The sequence below is a fragment of the Rana temporaria genome, chromosome 1 (assembly GCF_905171775.1).
Source record: "Rana temporaria chromosome 1, aRanTem1.1, whole genome shotgun sequence".
In the NCBI taxonomy this organism is placed as follows: domain Eukaryota; kingdom Metazoa; phylum Chordata; class Amphibia; order Anura; family Ranidae; genus Rana; species Rana temporaria.
In genome coordinates, this window is record NC_053489.1 from 60085784 (window position 1) to 60105832 (window position 20049).

General features: G+C 42.9%; 2 protein-coding genes across 3 annotated transcripts in view; one reads left to right on the forward strand and one right to left on the reverse strand.

Annotated features, from left to right (window-relative positions):
- NUP155 (nucleoporin 155) overlaps positions 1–17573 on the reverse strand; it is a 75036-nt gene extending 57463 nt beyond the window's left edge. Inside the window, exons 1-9 of the mRNA XM_040338505.1 lie at positions 17310–17573; positions 14860–14997; positions 13583–13679; positions 11562–11632; positions 11377–11469; positions 9393–9553; positions 6261–6366; positions 2506–2579; positions 423–514 (exon numbers count right to left, since the gene is read on the reverse strand). Coding sequence (XP_040194439.1) covers positions 423–514; positions 2506–2579; positions 6261–6366; positions 9393–9553; positions 11377–11469; positions 11562–11632; positions 13583–13679; positions 14860–14997; positions 17310–17448 — 971 coding nt within the window. The 5' untranslated portion in view covers positions 17449–17573. The remainder of the gene's footprint in view (positions 1–422; positions 515–2505; positions 2580–6260; positions 6367–9392; positions 9554–11376; positions 11470–11561; positions 11633–13582; positions 13680–14859; positions 14998–17309) is intronic.
- Positions 17574–17624: 51 nt separating this feature from the next.
- WDR70 (WD repeat domain 70) overlaps positions 17625–20049 on the forward strand; it is a 422360-nt gene continuing 419935 nt past the window's right edge. The window contains exon 1 of one of the 2 annotated variants that reach the window (XM_040338525.1): positions 17625–17644. The gene's annotated coding sequence lies outside the window, so the exon portion shown is untranslated. Of the gene's footprint in view, positions 17645–17874; positions 17966–20049 lie in introns of those variants that run through there. The other variant, XM_040338517.1, reaches the window with a different exon arrangement.

A 20049-nucleotide genomic window follows, 5' to 3' on the forward strand; every position in this document is an offset into this window, starting at 1 on the left:
TGCTGTGAATTATGTCTGCATTCTCCCCTTCAAAAGACAACAACAGAGTGAAGGATCTAGCAGGAAGGCATTAACATAAAGGCAATGGCAAGCTGGCAACTTCAGGATTTAACAGATGGAAAGGTAATTAACTTCTTCTAGGGCTTGTTCACCCTAGACAGCCATGCTGAATGCATTGGCTGCTGCTGTGTGCTGGTATAGCTCACTATATAGCAGGTGGGAGTTTTACATTTGTTAAAAAAACTGAGGAATATCAGGTGGAAATGATTACTTCCACACCCCGTAGGTACTGCTCTACCCATGTATTCCAGGCTCCACTGTCCCACCTGCTGGACAGAAACTGCCACCTGTGCTTGCCTATACTGCATTAACTGGAACAAGGTGAATATTTAGACTCAGATCTGAGGTGTACTCAATTTTACCTTGCGATGTTACCCGCTGCAGAGACTATTGCATTCTGTGACAGGGATGCCACCCTACTCATTGCATTACCATCTAGTCCCAAGTCATACGCCTGAAATACAAAAAAATGCCACTGTCATAATCTGAATAGGATAGAAGGCCTAATAGTGCAAATCTCTGCATTTTAAAAACACAACGATTATTTCTGATAACTAATAATTACCTTTATAATATATTTTTTTTATATATGCTGCCAGCATTTATTAATTAATATTTATTTTTTATTATTATACACACATATTTTAATAAATGCAACATAGTGATATTGGGAACCTATGAGTTCGGAGTGTTGATATTGACCCTATTACAGGTCAGGAACAAGGGAAACCTTGAAGTGCTGATTACTTTCTAAATGAAACTAGTTTTCTTTGTAATGTCAATCCACATCTGGGAGAGCAGAAAAAAATAAACCCCAAATTAGGACCTACCGATTTACTAAAGGACTAGAGAATGTTCACATAATAAATTGCATGAGGCACATTATTGTGTGAATGAACACAAATCCTTTATTAAATGAACTTCATTGCCTCTACAGAAGCAAAATGTACATTTCCTGATGTAAGGTATAAGTAAAACCTGACAGAGGTTCTTCTCTTCCCCCCACAAACACTATGAAATTACCAGTTAAAAATTGTATTTTCATGTATACTTGCTAATCTGTGATACCCTTTTGCATTATTTATATCTCTTGTCCATATGCCAACTTGCCTCCCCCCCCCATCAGCATTAGGAGGGAGGTGATCCTTCCCTAATAGGCTTTTTGTTATTCATTCTTTGCCAGGGACTTAGTGATTAATAATTCTCCCTCCTGTCCTCTGCTTTTAAGGCCATTTAAAAAACGCAGCCATCAACAAATCAGAAGGGGTAAAGAGGACAGGATTGGAAGGAGTCACACTCACAGTCTCTGTCCATAATGCATAAATGGCATACTATGGAGGTGTAGAAAGCCTATGACCTCTGGGCTAGGAAGCGTGCAGAGCAGAAGAAAATAGGTCAAAGAAAATCTCAGGTTTTGCACTGTGCCATTTTTTTTAAAACAGGTTTAAAGTTTCTTATTATAGATTTACTTGATAACAACCAACAAAGCTATAATCAGGTCATATTCCATTCTAAGGCCCTTTTCACACTACAAAATAAATCCGTTTTAATAATCCGTATTAAAATCCGTCAGATAATGTTAAAAAACGGAAGTTATACGTCCTTTATAACATATCATTAAAGTCTATGGGATTTTTTTATGTTCCGTAAAGATCCGTAATAACGTACGGACGTTAGTTATTACGGAATATGTGACGGGTCTTGCACTAATTTTTTTTTCGTTGCAAGTAACGGATATAATAACGTCCGTTATATTTTAACATTGAAGTCTATGGCGCACGGACGTTAGTAAATGTCTCCGTAAATGTCCGTTATGTTAACGGACGTTAATTTTACTGAGCACGCTCAGTAAAGACTTCTGGAGCTGGACTTCAAGAAAGGGTGAAATGGTTTTTATTAACGGACGTTAGAAAGGAATGATATAACGGATGTATACGGATATATACGGATAAACATCCGTTTTCAATAAAGGAAGAATGGTAAAATATTTATCCGTATGTATCCGTTATTACACCTATTAACGGACGTTTATTAACGGATTTAATAACAGTAGTAACGGATATTATAAAACGGACATACAATCCATAGTGTGAAAGAAGCCTAATAGTACAGTATAGTGCAGCATTCCAAAAGGGCAGTGTCATACAAGCACCATTTTTAACTTTAGTGTTCAATGAAAAAAAAAAAAAAAAAAAAAATCCGAGTTCCGCTTTAAAACAAAACCAGGATTAAAGAGGAGCTCCAGGCTAGACTAGCGGTGACTTTACAGCGCTGAAGGGCTTTGTTCCAAGATAAGTATTTCATAATGAGCCAGTATGCAATGCATACTAGCACATTATGCCATTGCTTTGCAGGTTTTACATGTTTTTTTTAAGATCTGCGGTTTACAAGTACAATTTTATAATGAGTACAATAAGGAAACATTTAAAAAGGACATAAATTTACCTGTAGTACTCCTTTCTCAGAGCGAGTGTATAAGATATTTCTTGAATTGTCTACAGCAATCTGTACTATAGGATCTAAAGAGACAGGATAAAGGCAATAATGCTATGAAAACAATAAAATAAAAAACACTTAGATTACATTTAATAAGAAGATTAAAAAAGGGGTTGTAGTAAAGGTAAAAAAAAAAAAAATCCTAAATAGCGGGAAGGGGGCGAGCAGGAGAGTCAGGACACTCTACGTTGCAGATAGAGAAAAGAGCTGTGTGTTCCTGACTCTCCTGCTGGAGATCTCCACTGGAGATCAGGTCGGATTGCATTCAAGAAAATTATGTATACAAAAATGTATTCTTTACATGGCTACATAGGTTAGCGTTAGATCATGGGGGTCTGTAGATGCAGGGATTTTAGTTTTAGCATGGACTTTCACTTTAACTCAAAAGGAGGGACACTGAAGCCATTTCAAAACAGCTGGCAGCATACATTTATTAATTTAAATGAATTATCTGAAGTTAAAGCGGCGTTGCACCTAAAAGTAGAAGCTCAGGGCAGCACAGTTGTTTAGTAATTAGCACTTTATCTAGCAGCAAAAGGGTTGCGGGTTCGAATCCCACCCACGACACCATCTGCCTGGAGTTTGCATGTTCTCCCTGTGTCTGCGTGGGTTTCCTCCCACACTCCAAAGACATGCTGGTAGGTAAATTAGATCTGGTCCAAATTGGCCCAGTATATAAATGTGTATATATATATATATATATATATATATATATATATATATATATATATATATATATATATATATATATTATATATATATATATATATATATATATATATATATATATATATATATAAATGTGTGTATATATATATATATATATATATGTACAACTGTGTGTCCCAAGCATGTCGAGATCCTACGGGGTAAAATGACCGCACCAGCTAAGCAGACACTGGCTGCAAAAAGCGCCTAGGGGCGATTCAGTTTGCATGTGTAGCGCTATAAAAGTCACTCATTCATTCCGCTTATCTGCCCCTCCGGTGCCGCATTTGGGGAGTGGGTCCCCGTTTTTGGTAAGATCATTCGGAAGTTCAGCCCCCCCCCCCTCCTACACAGTATGTGTAGCTGCCGACTTAATTTTTTGCTGGTGGAGGAGGGCGGCAGAACTCTGCTTTTGTACAGTGATGCAGAATATGTAATTATTCAATTAAGCAGCAAATCTTGCCAACAACAAGAGCTGCACGATTCTGGCTAAAATGAGAATCACTATTTTTTTGCTTAGAAGATCAAGATTCTCACGGTGTAACATCTTTTACATAAAAAAATAATAAATTGGGCCAACTTTACGGTTTCGTTATTAATTTTTTTTATTTATTGAAGTGCACTAAAGTGTATTTTTTACCCTAAAATTGCGTTTGAAAGACCACTGTGCAAACACAGCGCAACATAAAATATTGCAACAATCTGCATTTTATTAAAGCGGAGTTGCAACCACAATTAGCATTTTTTTAATGTATGTCCTTTCATCCTGCGTTTTTATAATATAAATCTGGTCACTTACTATTTTACAATCCGCCGCCGATCCGCATAGATATTCAAAAAAGATAGTTTATAAAACTATATCTACACCGTTGTCATTTTGCTTGTGGGCATTGTGAAGCCAACATGCACTTACTTCCTGGAAGTCTTGGATGGGGAGTGATAATTGGACAGCGCACTGCATCCTGGGAAATGACGACACACATTTCCCAGGAGCATTAGAGGGAGATGTCAGAATCCTAGGTGGTTTCAAAGGCAGATTTTGTGGGACCGCATAGCAACAGGCATTTCCAGCTGAGCTTAGTCGTAAGTTACAGTTTAAAGCAAAATAGTTTTTTTGATGGAACCTCCACTTTAACTAAAGTTTCTGCTAAAATAATATATATATATATATATATATATATATATATATATATATATATATATATATATATATATATATATATATATATAAAGTTTAGGGGTCCCAAGTAATTTTCGAGGAAAAAATTCTGATTTTTAACTTTGTAAGAAACAAGTGTCGGAAAAGGGTTTAGACTGTAAGTGGTTAAACTTCCTGCATTTACACACAGAAGTTTTATCCCTTTGATCCAAGACAGAAGAGTTACAATGTTTCTACTTGTCTAATAGCACAGACAATGTTGTTAAAAACTTGGCAGACTGCCCTCTGGCAGAGAAGTCTCTACACTTGTTACATGAAAGAATCAGGAAACTCTGCCATAGAGATTGCGAGGAAGTTGAATCCAGATCGTGTTTTTATTTTTAACGATTATGCAGCTCTACCAACTAAAATCAGAGAATTGCAAATGCTAGTTAGCAAACATTTCAGCCGTTTGAAAAACATGGTCAGTTTACATTGACATTGGGTATTTGACTGCATTTACAGGACACACCTGTGCTCATAGCAGATGGAAATCTGGAAACCATGCTGATTGGTTCCCAATTGCTAAATCTTCCAAGGCAGCTCCAGCACAGTATGAGAAATACTCACAAGTCCACACTGCTCATTCCAAAAGAGAACGTAGATGAATGTTCCCTCTTCACGGGGCATCATCAAAGCGTATATTCATCTACTGATTGCAGATGCAAGGAGTTAAATAGCTAGAGGCATAACGAGTAGCCCTGTTATGTACTTCTAAAAAGGTAACTCTCCTTTCTTAGCCATATCCCCTCTCTCAGATTTTCACCACCTATGGACCAGAGCAATTTTTAAATTTTTCACATTTGGGAACATTTCACATGTTCCACCCATTTTTAGACTGGAACAGGTTACATGTTTCCACTGCTACAGCATCTCCCTGACCTACCATCTCTAGTGACAGTGAGTCTTTTATTTATTTTAAAATGCCCAGCTGTGTGGGGCTCTGGCCACATCATTCATTCATTCACACAATTCTGTGAATGTGAACTAAAAAGTACCAACCTCCTTTGTGGCTGTCGGCTTCAGGTTCTCAATGAACTACCATGGCACGGTTGAGTGCTCCATGTAGTTCATTGTTTATTCCTGTCATTATGTAACTGCATGCCCATACCAGGTACAAGCAGACAGCTTAAACAGACAGTCTGCAGGAGTCCTGCACTGCACCCGAGATGTGCTGACCGCTCTGAATTGCTTTTATTTCCTCTCAAATCTGCTGTTTTTTGCAAAATAAATGTTGGGGGCGAGGAGGGGGTCCTGTGTAGGTTCACCTTACAGGTTTTTCTATAAAAGTGAACTTACCCTTTAATAGATGACATTCCAGCTCATATGGCCAGAGGTCAGGAGCATGCAGATATTGGCATGTGGTACCGTAAGGAAGAAGAATCCAAGTCAACAAGTCTCTGTATGCAACACTACAAAACTGACTTGTATCTCAGGTTTTCCACATGACGTATTGGGGGTTATTTATGAAAGGCAAATCCACTTTGCACTACCAGTGCAAACTACAAGTGCACTTGAAATAGCACTGAAAGTGCACTTGGAAGTGCAGTCGCTGTAAATAACCCTCAGGGAAGCTCTGCTGATTTTATCATCCAATCAAGTGCAAGCTAAAATACTGTTTATTTTCCTTGCATGTCCCCCTCGGATCTACAGCAGCTGCACTTGTAGTGCAAAGTTTATTTGCCTTTCGTAAATAACCCCCATTGTGAAACAGCTGCACTTGTTACTCTATTATTGTCTGAAACCTGAACACCGCCCAACAATTCCACCATGAAAACATTTCAAGAGCTACACATACCATCCTCTGAAAACGTGAACTGGAGCACTGTAGGGACCAGGAAAGAGAGAGTACTCTTAGAATGGTTGATCTTTCTGCATCGTGGGCTAAACCACCCAGCATCAGCCTAGTGGAAAAACATAAAATCAAACAATGTTGTGGTTAAAGAATGAATAGTTCTTACAGTAAAATTCCGTCTACAAAACATTTTCTGTGCCATATTTGGGCGGTCCTTGTTCTCGTTTGTGGATGACCCTTTCTCCAATGGCAGTGCTGTGGTATGCCCCGGCATCAAAGCAGCTACAAAAAGGAGCGAGACAAGTCTTATGCATTTGCATGCCTGCCTACTACTGAACCCACATGCAGCTGCAGAGGAGATTCAGTGGTGGTGAGATGAATGTCAGAAAACACTTAAGCTGGAATAAGTGAACTGCAGTTCATGGACTTTATAGACACAACCAAAGTACAATTAAACTACAAAACTTTATTGGTATACAAGAAAAGGTTTAACCACTTAAGGACCGCCTCCTGCACATATACGTCGGCAGAATGGCACGGCTGGGCACATGTACGTACAGGCATGTCCTGTACTAGTACCCAGCCGTGGGTCGCGGGCGCGCTCCCGCGACCCGGTCCGAAGCTCCGGGACTCGATTGCCGCTGGAGTCCCGCGATCGGTCCCCGGAACTGAAGAACAGGGAGAGCCGTATGTAAACACAGCTTCCCCGTTCTTCACTGTGGCGGCAGCATCGATCGGGTCATCCCTTTTATAGGGGGACACAATTGATGACGTCACACCTACAGCCACACCCCCCTACAGTTGTAAACACTTTAGGTCACACATAACTCCATCAGCGTCCCCTGTGGTTAACTCCCAAACTGCAATTGTCATTTTCACAATAAACAATGCATTTTTTGCTGTGAAAATGACAATGGTCCCAAAAATGTGTCAAAATTGTCCGAAGTGTCCGCCATAATGTCTCAGTCACGAAAAAAAGAAAATCGCTCATCGCCACCATTAGTAGTAAAATGTTTTTTTTTTTTTTTTTTTATAAAAATGCAATAAAACTATTCCCTATTTTATAAACGCTATAAATTTTGCGCAAACCAACCGATAAACGCTTATTGCGATTTTTTTTACCAAAAATAGGTAGAAGAATACGTATCGGCCTAAACTGAGGACATTTTTTTTTATATGTTTTTGGGGATATTTATTATAGCAAAAAGTAAAAAATATTGCATTTTTTTCAAAATTGTCACTCTATTTTTGTTTTTATAGCGCAAAAAATCAAAACCGCAGAGGTGATCAAATACCACCAAAAGAAAGCTCTATTTGTGGGGAAAAAAGGACGCCAATTTTGTTTGTGAGCCACGCCGCACGACCGCGCAATTGTCAGTCAAAGCGACGCAGTGCCGAATCGCAAAAAGGGGCAAGGTCCTTTAGCTGCATTTTGGTCCGGGTCTTAAGTGGTTAAGAACCATTTAAAAACAATGTAGCATTCTGCACCCTTAGAGTATAAGGGGTGGTGGCCCAATTTTACTCAAACATATACATTTACAGATTGAAAATTCAGATTTGTCAAGTTTGACAGCGCTGAAATTTGAAAACTGGTAAGTCCAGTATTGAAGTGGTTAAGCCACTCATGGGTTTGAATGTCGAAATAATTTTCTTACGTAAATTGTAACAAAGAAAGTTCTTTTGAATTTTGCACCATTAGTGGGCTGCAGCCACGGTCCATTTTCATGTGGCCATCAAATTTGAGCGATTGGGCATGTTGGAAAAACTAACAAATTTCTAGTCAATGATGGGAGAATCGTGCAAAAAAATATAATTGAAAACGAAATGTGCATGAGCTTCGACCAGGAAAGAAAAAGAAGATTTCCGGCTTGGTAGGTCGAATTTTGAAATCAATGGTGGCACCATCGGATCACAAAATTTCTGGTTCTGAAAAGAAAATTTGTTGGCAATTCGACCCACGTATGTCCAGCTTTAGTGCAAGAAAAGCTCAAGATAAACTCATCCCTTCAAATTCTATTTATGTCTTCAGCAAAAACGCATCTCCCCATTGAAAACGGCGCAAAACACATAAATAACGCACCTGTGTTAGGTTTTTGAGGCGTTTGAGTCACATGCCCTTTGAAAAACACACCAGTAAAACCGAGTCAAAATCACATGGGTTTTAAGCCTCGTACACACGATCGGATTTCCGTCGGACAAAGCGTAGGACTTTTGTCCAAAGGGCGTTGGCCGTGAACTACAGACAGCAAAACTTTGTAAGCCAACAAATACGAAACTACGTGTTTTTTCAGCTCTTTAGCGCCACCCTGTGGGCAACTTCTGCGAATATTTTATGGTTAGCATTGCTTCTGAACATGCGTGTTTGTACTTTGTATTTTTTGTGTGTACACACGATCGGATAATCCAACATCACACATTTGCTGTCGGAAAATTTTAAAAGCATGCTATCCGACAATTGTTGTCGGAAAATCCGACATGTATCCGATGGAGCATACAAAATGGTCGGATTTTCCGACAAAACCCGTCCACCGCACAATTCCGATCAGAAAGTTCGATCGTGTGTACGGTCCTTTAGACTCCAACAGCTCCTTTATCTGCAACGTAGAGAGCGTACCGACTCTCCTGCTCGCCCCCTCAGGGGAGGGGGCGAGCACGACACTCCACACCAGGGAGAAAGCCTTGCATTAGTGTGGAGTTAGAGACAGAAGAACAACAGGAAGTGAGGATTTCTTAGAAGAAATAAGGACATTTAAAAGCAAAATCGAAGAAGGACTACACAAGAGGCGATTCAGTTCGCTATACAAGTTTCTCACTCGCTCACTAAGGTAAAGGAAGCTATTAAGGAATTTTTTTTTTACCTTTACAACCCCTTTAAGTAAATAAACCTCACAATGAAGGTTTAACTCACAAAGTCAAAGAGGGTCAGTGGAGAAATTTCCACTGGGGACACTTGTTACCCAATGAAAGCCTTCACACCCCCCCCCCCCACCTCATTGTTTTATATAGAAGTTCTTATTGTTTAAGTTTTGCCAATACATTTAAATCAACTAGGAACTACAGGAGCTGCCTATTGATTTTCCAGCCCTTTAAAATAACCCCCCTAATTTACAGCTATTTATCTGCATTGATACATACCTGATAAGCCACCTCATACAGGCAGCCATCTTTTCCAGACAGGAAAATGCGTCCGTTGTTAGTAGACGTTATGGACAGTAGGTAGGTGTTGTCTGTTGGGATGGAGTACAGGGGATCTGGCAGGAGCTGCATTCCTACAGACATGCTGTCATTCAGGCTTCCTGTAATCGGACAAAACAACTATTCAAAATAGAAAACAATTGTGCTATAACTAAGATACATTGCAGTGCATTAACAGCTAGGTTCACCCTCCTGAACACGTTACACCCGTATTTAAACCCCTTTCACACTGAGGCAGTCTTCAGGAGTAAAATATATCGCCTGTAAACCACCTGAAAACTGCCTACCCAGTGTAAAAGTCCTAATGCTTTCACACTGGGGCGGTGCACTTGCAGGGTGGGGAAAAAAGTCCTGCAATCAGCATCTTTCGGGAGGTGTCTAGAGAGGTGTATACAGCGCTTCCAAACTGCCCCTGCCAATTTGAATAAATGGGCACCGCTTCAGAAGCACCTGAAAAGCGCTGCATCACGGGCACTTTTAACCCCTTCTTGGGGGTTAAAAGCACCCCGCTACCGTCTGAAAAGCGGCGCCAAAGCACCGCTATAACAGTGGTAAAGCACCTGTAAACAAATAAAAGTGCATTTATTCTTTTTTTTTCAAAAGGTGAATCAATCCTTAACCACTTAACGCCCGCCGCACGACTATTTACGTCCGCAAAATGTCACGGACAGGCAGAAGGGCGTATATATATGCCCTTGCCTTTTAGCGGGTGGGGGGTCCGATCGGGACCCCCCCGCTGCGTGCGGCAGGGCGGATTCCCTCGGGGAGCGATCCGGGACGACGGCGCGGCTATTCGTTTATAGCCGCTCCGTCGCGATTGCTCCCCGGAGCTGAAGAACGGGGAGAGCCGTATGTAAACACGGCTTCCCCGTGCTTCACTGTGGCGGCGCATCGATCGTGTCATCCCCTTTATAGGGGAGACACAATCGATGAAGTCAGTCCTACAGCCACACCCCCCTACTGTTGTAAACACACACTAGGTGAAGCCTAACAGTTCAGCGCCCCTTGTGGTTAACTCCCAAACTGCAACTGTCATTTTCACAATAAAGAATGCAATTTAAATGCATTTTTTGCTGTGAAAATGACAATGGTCCCAAAAATGTGTCAAAATTGTCCGAAGTGTCCGCCATAATGTCGCAGTCACGGAAAAAAAAAAAAAAAAAAAAAAAAAAAAAAAAAAAATCGCTGATCGCCGCCATTAGTAGTAAAAAAAAAATGAATAAAAATGCAATAAAAATATCCCCTATTTTGTAAACGCTATAAATTTTGAGCAAACCAATCGATAAACGCTTATTGCGATTTTTTTTACCAAAAATAGGTAGAAGAATACGTATCGGCCTAAACTGAGGGAAATTTTTTTTTTTTATATATATGTTTTTGGGGGATATTTATTACAGCAAAAAGTAAAAAATATTGAATTTTTTTCAAAATTGACGCTCTATTTTTGTTTATAGCGCAAAAAATAAAAACCGCAGAGGTGATCAAATACCACCAAAAGAAAGTTCTATTTGTGGGGAAAAAAGGACGCCAATTTTGTTTGGGAGCCACGTCGCACGAGCGCGCAATTGTCTGTTAAAGCGACGCAGTGCCGAATTGTAAAAACGCCTTTGGGCATTTAGCAGCATATTGGTCCGGGGCTTAAGTGGTTAAAAAGGAGATTCTTATGGTTATGGATAGATATGCATACTCTATTATATAATGAAAAGCTATAGCAGGACTATAACATTTTGCAGGTAAATATCCTAGTTTAATATTGCAGTGCGCAAGGTTAACACATTACACCCACACGGATTATGGAAAGTAAATAAATAAGTATATAGAATTTGTCTGCAGTGATATTAAAAATAAAAATGTAACTATCACACACACATACACACAGCATGTGTGTAATACATATACAGTATATATTTTTCAATTACTTTACCTGCTTGCAAACTGGCAAAACTCAAACCCAGGATAACAATGTCAACAGGTGTGGCAACAACCAGCAGATACCGAATATGAGGCTGGAAAATGCCTGATGACAAAAACAAAAAGAAGAATTGCAGTAAACAGGAGTTACTGATCAGCACAGTGTTTTGAGGAAAGCAGTATGTAGGCACCACTTACCATCTTTAGGTCTCACAAGGCCAACAGCCAGTATGGTTTCACTGAGTCCATCAAAATAAGCCACATCCCCGCTAAGGAATAACAGGACAGGAAAAAAATGTTACAAGTATAAACCTTTCATACCTAAGACTTTTTCTGACATTTGTTGCTTGCAAGTTAAAATCCGTTATTTTTTGCTATATATATATATATATATATATATATATATATATATATATATATATATATATATATATATATATATATATATATATATATATATATATATATATATATATATATATATTTAGCCCAAGTTTTTTGTATAATGTGAAAGATGATGTGTAAATGAGTATGCAGAGTAAATAGATACCCAACAAATCATGCTCTGAAATTGCGCACACTCGTAGAAATGGCGACAAACTATGGCACCTAAAAGTCTCCATAGGCGGCGCTTTAAAAAACAAATAACTTACCAGGAGTTACAGAGGAGGTCTAATGCTAGAATTATTGCTCTGACAATCGCGGCGATATCCACATGTGTGATTTGAACACTGTTTACATATGCGGGCACGACTGTGTGTGTTTTCTGTGCTGCGCAAGCTCGCAGGGATGGGGGGCACCTTCTTATTTATTCTTTTACTTTGTCACTTATATATAAATATAATATAAATAATAATTGACCACTTTTATTGCTGTCACAAGGAATGTAAATATCCCTTGTGACAGTAAAAAATGGTGATAGGTACTCTCTTTGCAGGGATGAGACACCCAATCCCTTTGCACCTCAAAGTATTTAGATCGCCAAAAACTGTGATTCTGAATAGTGTAATTTTCTTAAACGGCGCCATTAGCAGCCAAGTAAACTGGATGCGACGTTGCTTCCGTGTTGACAGAAAGACTGGAATGAATCAGTTTCTGGCTTCGTTCAAGTCTTACTCTAGCCGGGGGAAGTGCCAAATTGTGGCTCGGGAAGAGCGGCGGAAGGTGGAGGGGGGTATGGAGCAGCTGCAGGCATCATCCCAGTATAACCACTTAAAGCTGAGGCCGCATATGTGCGTGCGGTCGGCGGGAAGGGGTTAAAGGTACAATTTATTTTTCCTGAATAGCTTCCCTTACCTTAGTGCAGACCTCCTTCACTTACCTCATCCTTCGATTTTGCTTTTAAAATGTCCTTATTTCTTCTGAGAAATCCTCACTTCCTGTTCTGTCCAACTCCACACAGTAATACAAGGCTTTCTCCCTGGTGTGGAGTGTCATGCTCGCCCCCTCCCTTGCACTACAGGAGAGTCAGGACGCTCTCTACATTGCAGATAGAGAAAGGAGCTGTGTGTTAATGGGCATCCTGACTCTCCTGTAGTCCAAGGGAGGGGGGGGCGAGGACGGTACTCCACACCAGGAAGAAAGCCTCGCAATACTGTGTGGAGTTACAGACAGAAAAACAGGAAGTGAGGATTTCTCAGAAGAAATAAGGACATTTAAAAGCAAAATGGAAGGATGAGGTAAGTGAAGGAGGACTGCACTAAGGTAAAGGAAGCCATTTAGGGGAAAAAAAAAATTGTACCTTTACAACCCCTTTAAGAAAACCACAGATACTGCAATGTTAGTCGTATATTTACCACTATGGGCTCAATTCACTAACATATCGCATGCTATAATTTTGAAAAAAAACTGTCATTTTTGTTGCAGGGGATGCCCAAAATCGGATTTGTTTCTTAGTGCAGACTACTAGGAAAACCAGTGAGCCAATCACACAAGCAGGAAATGACATTTCTGGGGGGGGGGGGGCATTCTGGTGTACAGAGCGCCTCCAGGTAGCCATATTGCATTTTATAGAATTACAGTACTGCAGATTGAAAAGGAAAGGTCATTTTTAATAACATTCAAATACAATATGACTTTTATCATAATTGCATATGCTAGATTTTATTTTTTTTGCCAATTTTTCCCCCCACAAAAGTGGAGTTACTCTGCAACAAATAATCTCAAAACAAATTCTAAATTGATTTTCAGATTAAAAATAAAAAAAAAGGGGGACATACCCATCCTCGTAATTCCACATGAAGATATCGCTGTCGATGGTGAGCCAAGCCCTGCTGATTTCCGGAAACACTCCCATCATACAGTTACATTGCATGTCTTAAGTGATAATGTAAGGAAGAATTTTATGACCAACAGTTCTACATAAAAATGCAAGGAATAAGCTGGCAGAGAGTACACCAAGACAAGAAGAGTCTCCCCAGCAGGGACACAGTCAGAAATTAAAGTGGAGCTCCACCCAAAAATGGAAGCTCCGCTAGTTTGCCCCCCTCACTGTCACATTTGGCACCTTTTGGGGCACCCGTTCGCCCGCCCCCTCCTGGAGCTCCTATTTAAAACTCAACAGAAGCTCTATTTGCCACTTTATAAAAAAACTAAATTAGTTTTGACTTAGATACACTTTGCAAATTATAATAATCTCAGCTTTTCTTTTAAATCGACTTTTGTTGAAAGACCTGCATGAGAAATTGTTAAACAGCTTCTGCATCCAACTAAATGATGGCACTGCTCAGGTATGCCGACAGCCAAGAGTGGCACCTGTCACAATACAATAGCTGGCATTGCAGATTCATCCATCCACACTTAGTTTAGCATGCGTGAGGGAATCAAGTAATTTGTCTCATTCCACTTGCAGGGTGGAACAAGAGAAATTGTAATGTGTATGGCCAACATAAAGCGGGATTAATCCCAAAAATATATAGCAGTTTACCAATCTTTAGATGTGGCGTCTGCATTTGTTTTCTTTTAGCTATTCCCCCCATATTTTACCTGGTAATCTGTCCAGTAACACATCTCCGGACTTAGTGCGGGAGATTTACTCATACTGGTGCACACCGAATATGGTGCAGCTCTACATAGTAACCAATACGCTTCTCGGCTTTGTCAAAGCTTAACTGTGCCCAGCTCTACCAGATTGTGTGTGTACCAGTTTTAGTAAGTCTCCCCTCAGAGTGTCTGCATTCTAGATGGAGTGGTAAAGCAGGCACCTTTGGACAGCAGCAGTGTCAAAAAAACAAACAAAAAAAAAAAACGAACACAGCCACCACATCTAATAATTGGCGAGTTGCACATTAGTACGTTTTTGTTTTTTTGGGTTTTATTTTTCCACAGCAACCAATCAGAGCAAGACTGATGCCGATTAGTGGCCAAGAAGAAGCAACTCCAGTTCATATTAGAAAAAAAAACATTGATAGACGAGGCCTTCAGCGCCCTCAGTACAGGCATCAGATCCTTTCTATGACAAACTTGGAAAAGGAAAAAAAAAAGACTTTTAGGATACGTCCAAACTGTTCAACCAGCTCCGGGGGAAGGGGCACTCTGCGGATTGCGCTGAGCTCAGGGAGGCTGGGGATGGATAGCAGGCCGGGTCCCTGCAGAGGATAGTCCATTTCTGATATGCCCGACACTGTTGGACAAGCTGCAAAAATGAAAATCATACTATTAGAATGTAGTAATGTCATTCCCCCCGATCTCTACTGCCCCCTCCCCCATCTTATTCTTTCTCGTCACACTCCTTCCATCTCTCTACTGCCCCCGACATTCTACCCTTCCTTCTCTCTGCCGCTCCCGCCATTCTACCCTTCCTTCTCTCTACTGCCCCCGACAATTTACCCTTCCTTCTCTCTACTGCCCCCGACAATTCTACCCTTCCTTCTCTCTACTGCCCCCGACAATTCTACCCTTCCTTCTCTCTACTGCCCCCGACAATTCTACCCTTCCTTCTCTCTACTGCCCCCGCCATTCTACCCTTCCTTCTCTCTACTGCCCCCGCCATTCTACCCTTCCTTCTCTCTACTGTCCCCGCCATTCTACCCTTCCTTCTCTCTACTGTCCCCGCCATTCTACCCTTCCTTCTCTCTACTGCCCCCGACAATTCTACCCTTCCTTCTCTCTACTGCCCCCGCCATTCTACCCTTCCTTCTCTCTACTGCCCCCGCCATTCTACCCTTCCTTCTCTCTACTGCCCCCGACAATTCTACCCTTCCTTCTCTCTACTGCCCCCGCCATTCTACGCTTCCTTCTCTCTACTGCCCCCGCCATTCTACCCTTCCTTCTCTCTACTGCCCCCGCCATTCTACCCTTCCTCTCTCTACTGCCCCCGCCATTCTACCCTTCCTTCTCTCTACTGCCCCCGCCATTCTACCCTTCCTTCTCTCTACTGCCCCCGCCATTCTACCCTTCCTTCTCTCTACTGCCCCCGCCATTCTACCCCTTCCTTCTCTCTACTGCCCCCCGCCATTCTACCCTTCCTTCTCTCTACTGCCCCCGCCATTCTACCCCTTCCTTCTCTCTACTGCCCCCGCCATTCTACCCTTCGTTCTCTCTACTGCCCCCGCCATTCTACCCTTCCTCTCTCTACTGCCCCCGCCATTCTACCCTTCCTTCTCTCTACTGCCCCCGCCATTCTACCCTTCCTTCTCTCTACTGCCCCCGCCATTCTACCCTTCCTTCTCTCTACTGCCCCCGCCATTCTACCCTTCCTCTCTCTACTGCCCCCGTCATTCTACCCTTCCTCTCTCTACTGCCCACGCCATTCTACCCTTCTCTCTACTGCCCACGCCATTCTACCCTTCTCTCTACTGCCCACGCCATTCTACCCTTCTCTCTACTGCCCACGCCATTCTACCCTTCTCTCTACTGCCCACGCCATTCTACCCTTCTCTCTACTGCCCACGCCATTCTACCCTTCTCTCTACTGCCCACGCCATTCTACCCTTCTCTCTACTGCCCACACCATTCTACCCTTCTCTCTACTGCCCACGCCATTCTACCCTTCTCTCTACTGCCCACGCCATTCTACCCTTCTCTCTACTGCCCACGCCATTCTACCCTTCTCTCTACTGCCCCCGACAATTCTACCCTTCCCTCTCTCTACTGCCCCCGACAATTCTACCCTTCCCTCTCTCTACTGCCCCCGACAATTCTACCCTTCCTCTCTCTACCGCCCCTGACATTCTACCCTCCCTTCCCTCTACTGCCCCTGACATGCTACCCTAAATCTCTCTACTGCCCCTGACATTCTACCCTAAATCTCTCTACTGCCCATGACATTCTACCCATTCTTCTCTCTACTGTCCCCTTGCCCATCCCAGTCACCTTGCCCCTCTTTACCCCTGCCCCTCCTCCTCAGTTCTGTCTGTGTCTCCTTGCCCCTCCTGTTCTCTACTATATCAAGTCACCTTGCCCCTCCCTCTCTTTTACTGTCTAAATCACCTTGCCTAGGGTTGCCACCTGTCCAGGATTCACTAGGACAGTTCGGGATTTGAATCATGTGTCCGGGTTTCAGTCCACCTGAAACCTGGACACATTATGCAGACAGGAAAGTGGCTCAGAACAGGGCCTGACAGGAGAGTGAGGGGGCACTATGTGTGCCACATAACTATTCCCATTTGGAGTGCCCAAAGGTGTCTCAAATCTGTTCCAATCCTACAACGTATACTAAAACAAAATAACATTTAGTGTTAAAGTGTTCGGGTGTGGCTTGAAGAAAAAGGGTCAACCCTAATCTTGCGCCCCTCCCCCTATTTTACTGTCTCAATCACCTTTCTCCTCCCCCTCTTTTACTGTCTCAATCACCTCGCTCCTCCCCCTTTTTGCTGTCTCAATCACCTTGCTCCTCCCCCTTTTTTTAGTATCGCAGTCACCTTGCCCCTCCCCCTGTCACCCTCATTTCTTGCCCCACCACCCCTATACTTCCCCTGTCCCTCTCTCTCCCCCGTCCCCTCTTACTATGGACGGGCACGTTGAGCAGATCGGAGAGGTCGGGGTAGGCTCTGTCCTCCTGTAGCAGGCGATCTATGATCCTCCCGGCCCCCTCCAGAGTCTCCTGCATGGCGGCAGCCGGGGCGCCGGGGGCTCCGCTGGGCATAGTGCTGGGCTGAGGAGCCGGACGGCGTCTATTGATTTCAAAACAACACGAGACCCGCGCAAAGCACACACAGGGGGAAGCGCTGCGCCCTCTGATGACGTCAATCTGCAGCGACCGGCATGAGGGAAAGGGCGGGCAAACGTCGGCCTATCAGTACGAACTGTTCCTAAGATTCCCTGCTGTCGCGTCCATTGACGTAAGCTATGAGCAGGGCTAAATCGGCCATATTGGTTGAGGGCAAAGTTTTAACACCTCTCTAAAGGTTAATGTAGCCAGCCACGTAAGTGATAGTGGTACTGTGATTAGTTCAGCAGCAGCTGGGAGAACTAAACAAGTGTGTTTGTACAATAATGTGAAGGGTATAGATCAGAATGAAAGTTACTGGCGGAGATTGTCCCTTGTCAGGAGCCGTACTTGGAGCAGGAAGAGAGTATAGGGGGCGGGGACTGGAGAGTAAAGGGGGCGGGGACTTGGCGAGTGTTGGATGCTGGAGAGTGGTTCTGATACACAGCAACAGGTATGGGGTGCTCATCCTATGAGTGATAGGGTACAGCACAACCAATCAGATGTCCGTACCTCTGTTACCTCCTGAGCTTCTCTCTTACTGGCTGGACCCCCCCTGAGGTCAGGATAAGCTGCTTCTGGGAATGGAGTCCTCATTGCTAGCTGTAATGGGGGGCAATGATACATGATCACACCCCCTTTCTATAAAGGCTTCACCCTGGAATTATTCGGTGATCATAGAGCAGAACTAAACCCAGCCATTGGCCGGTCTCCCCGAATGGTTACATTCAAAGCATGCCATGATTGGGAACAGTTGCTTGTGCTCTCACCTGAAGTGTCAAGCCATTAAAAACATCCGGTATCATACCTGATCACGTGCATCACCATGGTAATGGCTGACCTAATGGGTAGCCAGGATGGCAGCTTCCTTGGTCGGAGGGGGTTTAGTTCCGCTTTGAAGCTGAACTCCAGGAAACCTAAAAAGCCTGTCTTTGCCTCATAGTTGGGTTGGGGTGGCACTGCAAGAGTTAAAATGGAACTAAAGCCAATGAAGATGCCATCTTAGCCTCTGGTTGTTTGGCATTTGCCACGGTGAGCAGGGGCAGAGTGACGGGGCAGTATAATGTGATCAGTTAGGGTACTTTCACAAAGAGTGGTGCCAGCGTTAAGGGTAAAGTGCCCCTTGTTTTAGCGACCCTTTACCACTCCCATGCCACCCCAAAGATGCTTCTTGCAGGACTTTTTTTTTTCCCCGTCCTGCAAGTGCATTGCCCCAGTATCAAAAGCTGTCAAGCTTTCACAATGGGGTGGCTTGAGAGGCAGTTTTCAGACGCTTTACAGTAGCGTTGTCCCGATACCAGTATCGGTATCGGGACCGATACAGAGTATTTGCGGGAGTACTTGTACTCCCGCAAATACCCCCGATGCCTAAATAGAATACTTGCCCCCCCCCGCCGTCGCCGTATATCGCAAATCCGCCGCTGCCGTTTTAATCACCGTGCGGCGAACATTACAGGCACCTTTAGTTTGAATAGCTGTCTATACACGGCCCGCCGCACCGTGTATAGACACTCCCCCTTGGACAGATCTGTCCAATCCCGAGCAAGGGGGAGTGTCCTTTACACGGCGTGGCAGGGAAAACGGCTATTCAAACGAAAGCTGCCTGTAATGTTCGCCGCACGGTGATTAACGCGGCAGCATCATCATTAGGTATGGGGGACATGGCTGGATATATGTGGGGGGACATGGCTGGATATATGTGGGGGGACATGGCTGCATATATGTGGGGGGACATGGCTGCATATATGTGGGGGGACATGGCTGCATATATGTGGGGGGACATGGCTGCATATATGTGGGGGGACATGGCTGCATTTGGGGACACATTTAAAAAAAGTATCGGTACTTGTACTCGGTCCTAAAAAAGTGGTATCGGGACAACCCTACTTTACAGGCACTTCTTTTAAAACACCTGAGAACTGCGTCGGTGTGAAAGGGGTCTACTGACATCAATCATTTGAAAAGTGAAACTTTATTCAGATATTTACATCCTGCTTGATCTCTTCAGGCTGGCCCCTTTTGCAGGTATAGCTATGTACAGTTGTGGCCAAAAGTTTTGAGAATGACACAAATATTAGTTTTCACAAAGTTTGCTGCTAAACTGCTTTTAGATCTTTGTTTCAGTTGTTTCTGTGATGTAGTGAAATATAATTACACACACTTCATACGTTTCAAAGGCTTTTATCAATAATTACATGACATTTATGCAAAGAGTCAGTATTTGCAGTGTTGGCCCTTCTTTTTCAGGACCTCTGCAATTCGACTGGGCATGCTCTCAATCAACTTCTGGGCCAATTCCTGACTGATAGCAACCCATTCTTTCATAATCACTTCTTGGAGTTTGTCAGAATTAGTGGGTTTTTGTTTGTCCACCCGCCTCTGAGGATTGACCACAAGTTCTCAATGGGATTAAGATCTGGGGAGTTTCCAGGCCATGGACCCAAAATGTCAACGTTTTGATCCCGAGCCACTTAGTTATCACTTTTGCCTTATGGCACGGTGCTCCATCGTGCTGGAAAATGCATTGTTCTTTACCAA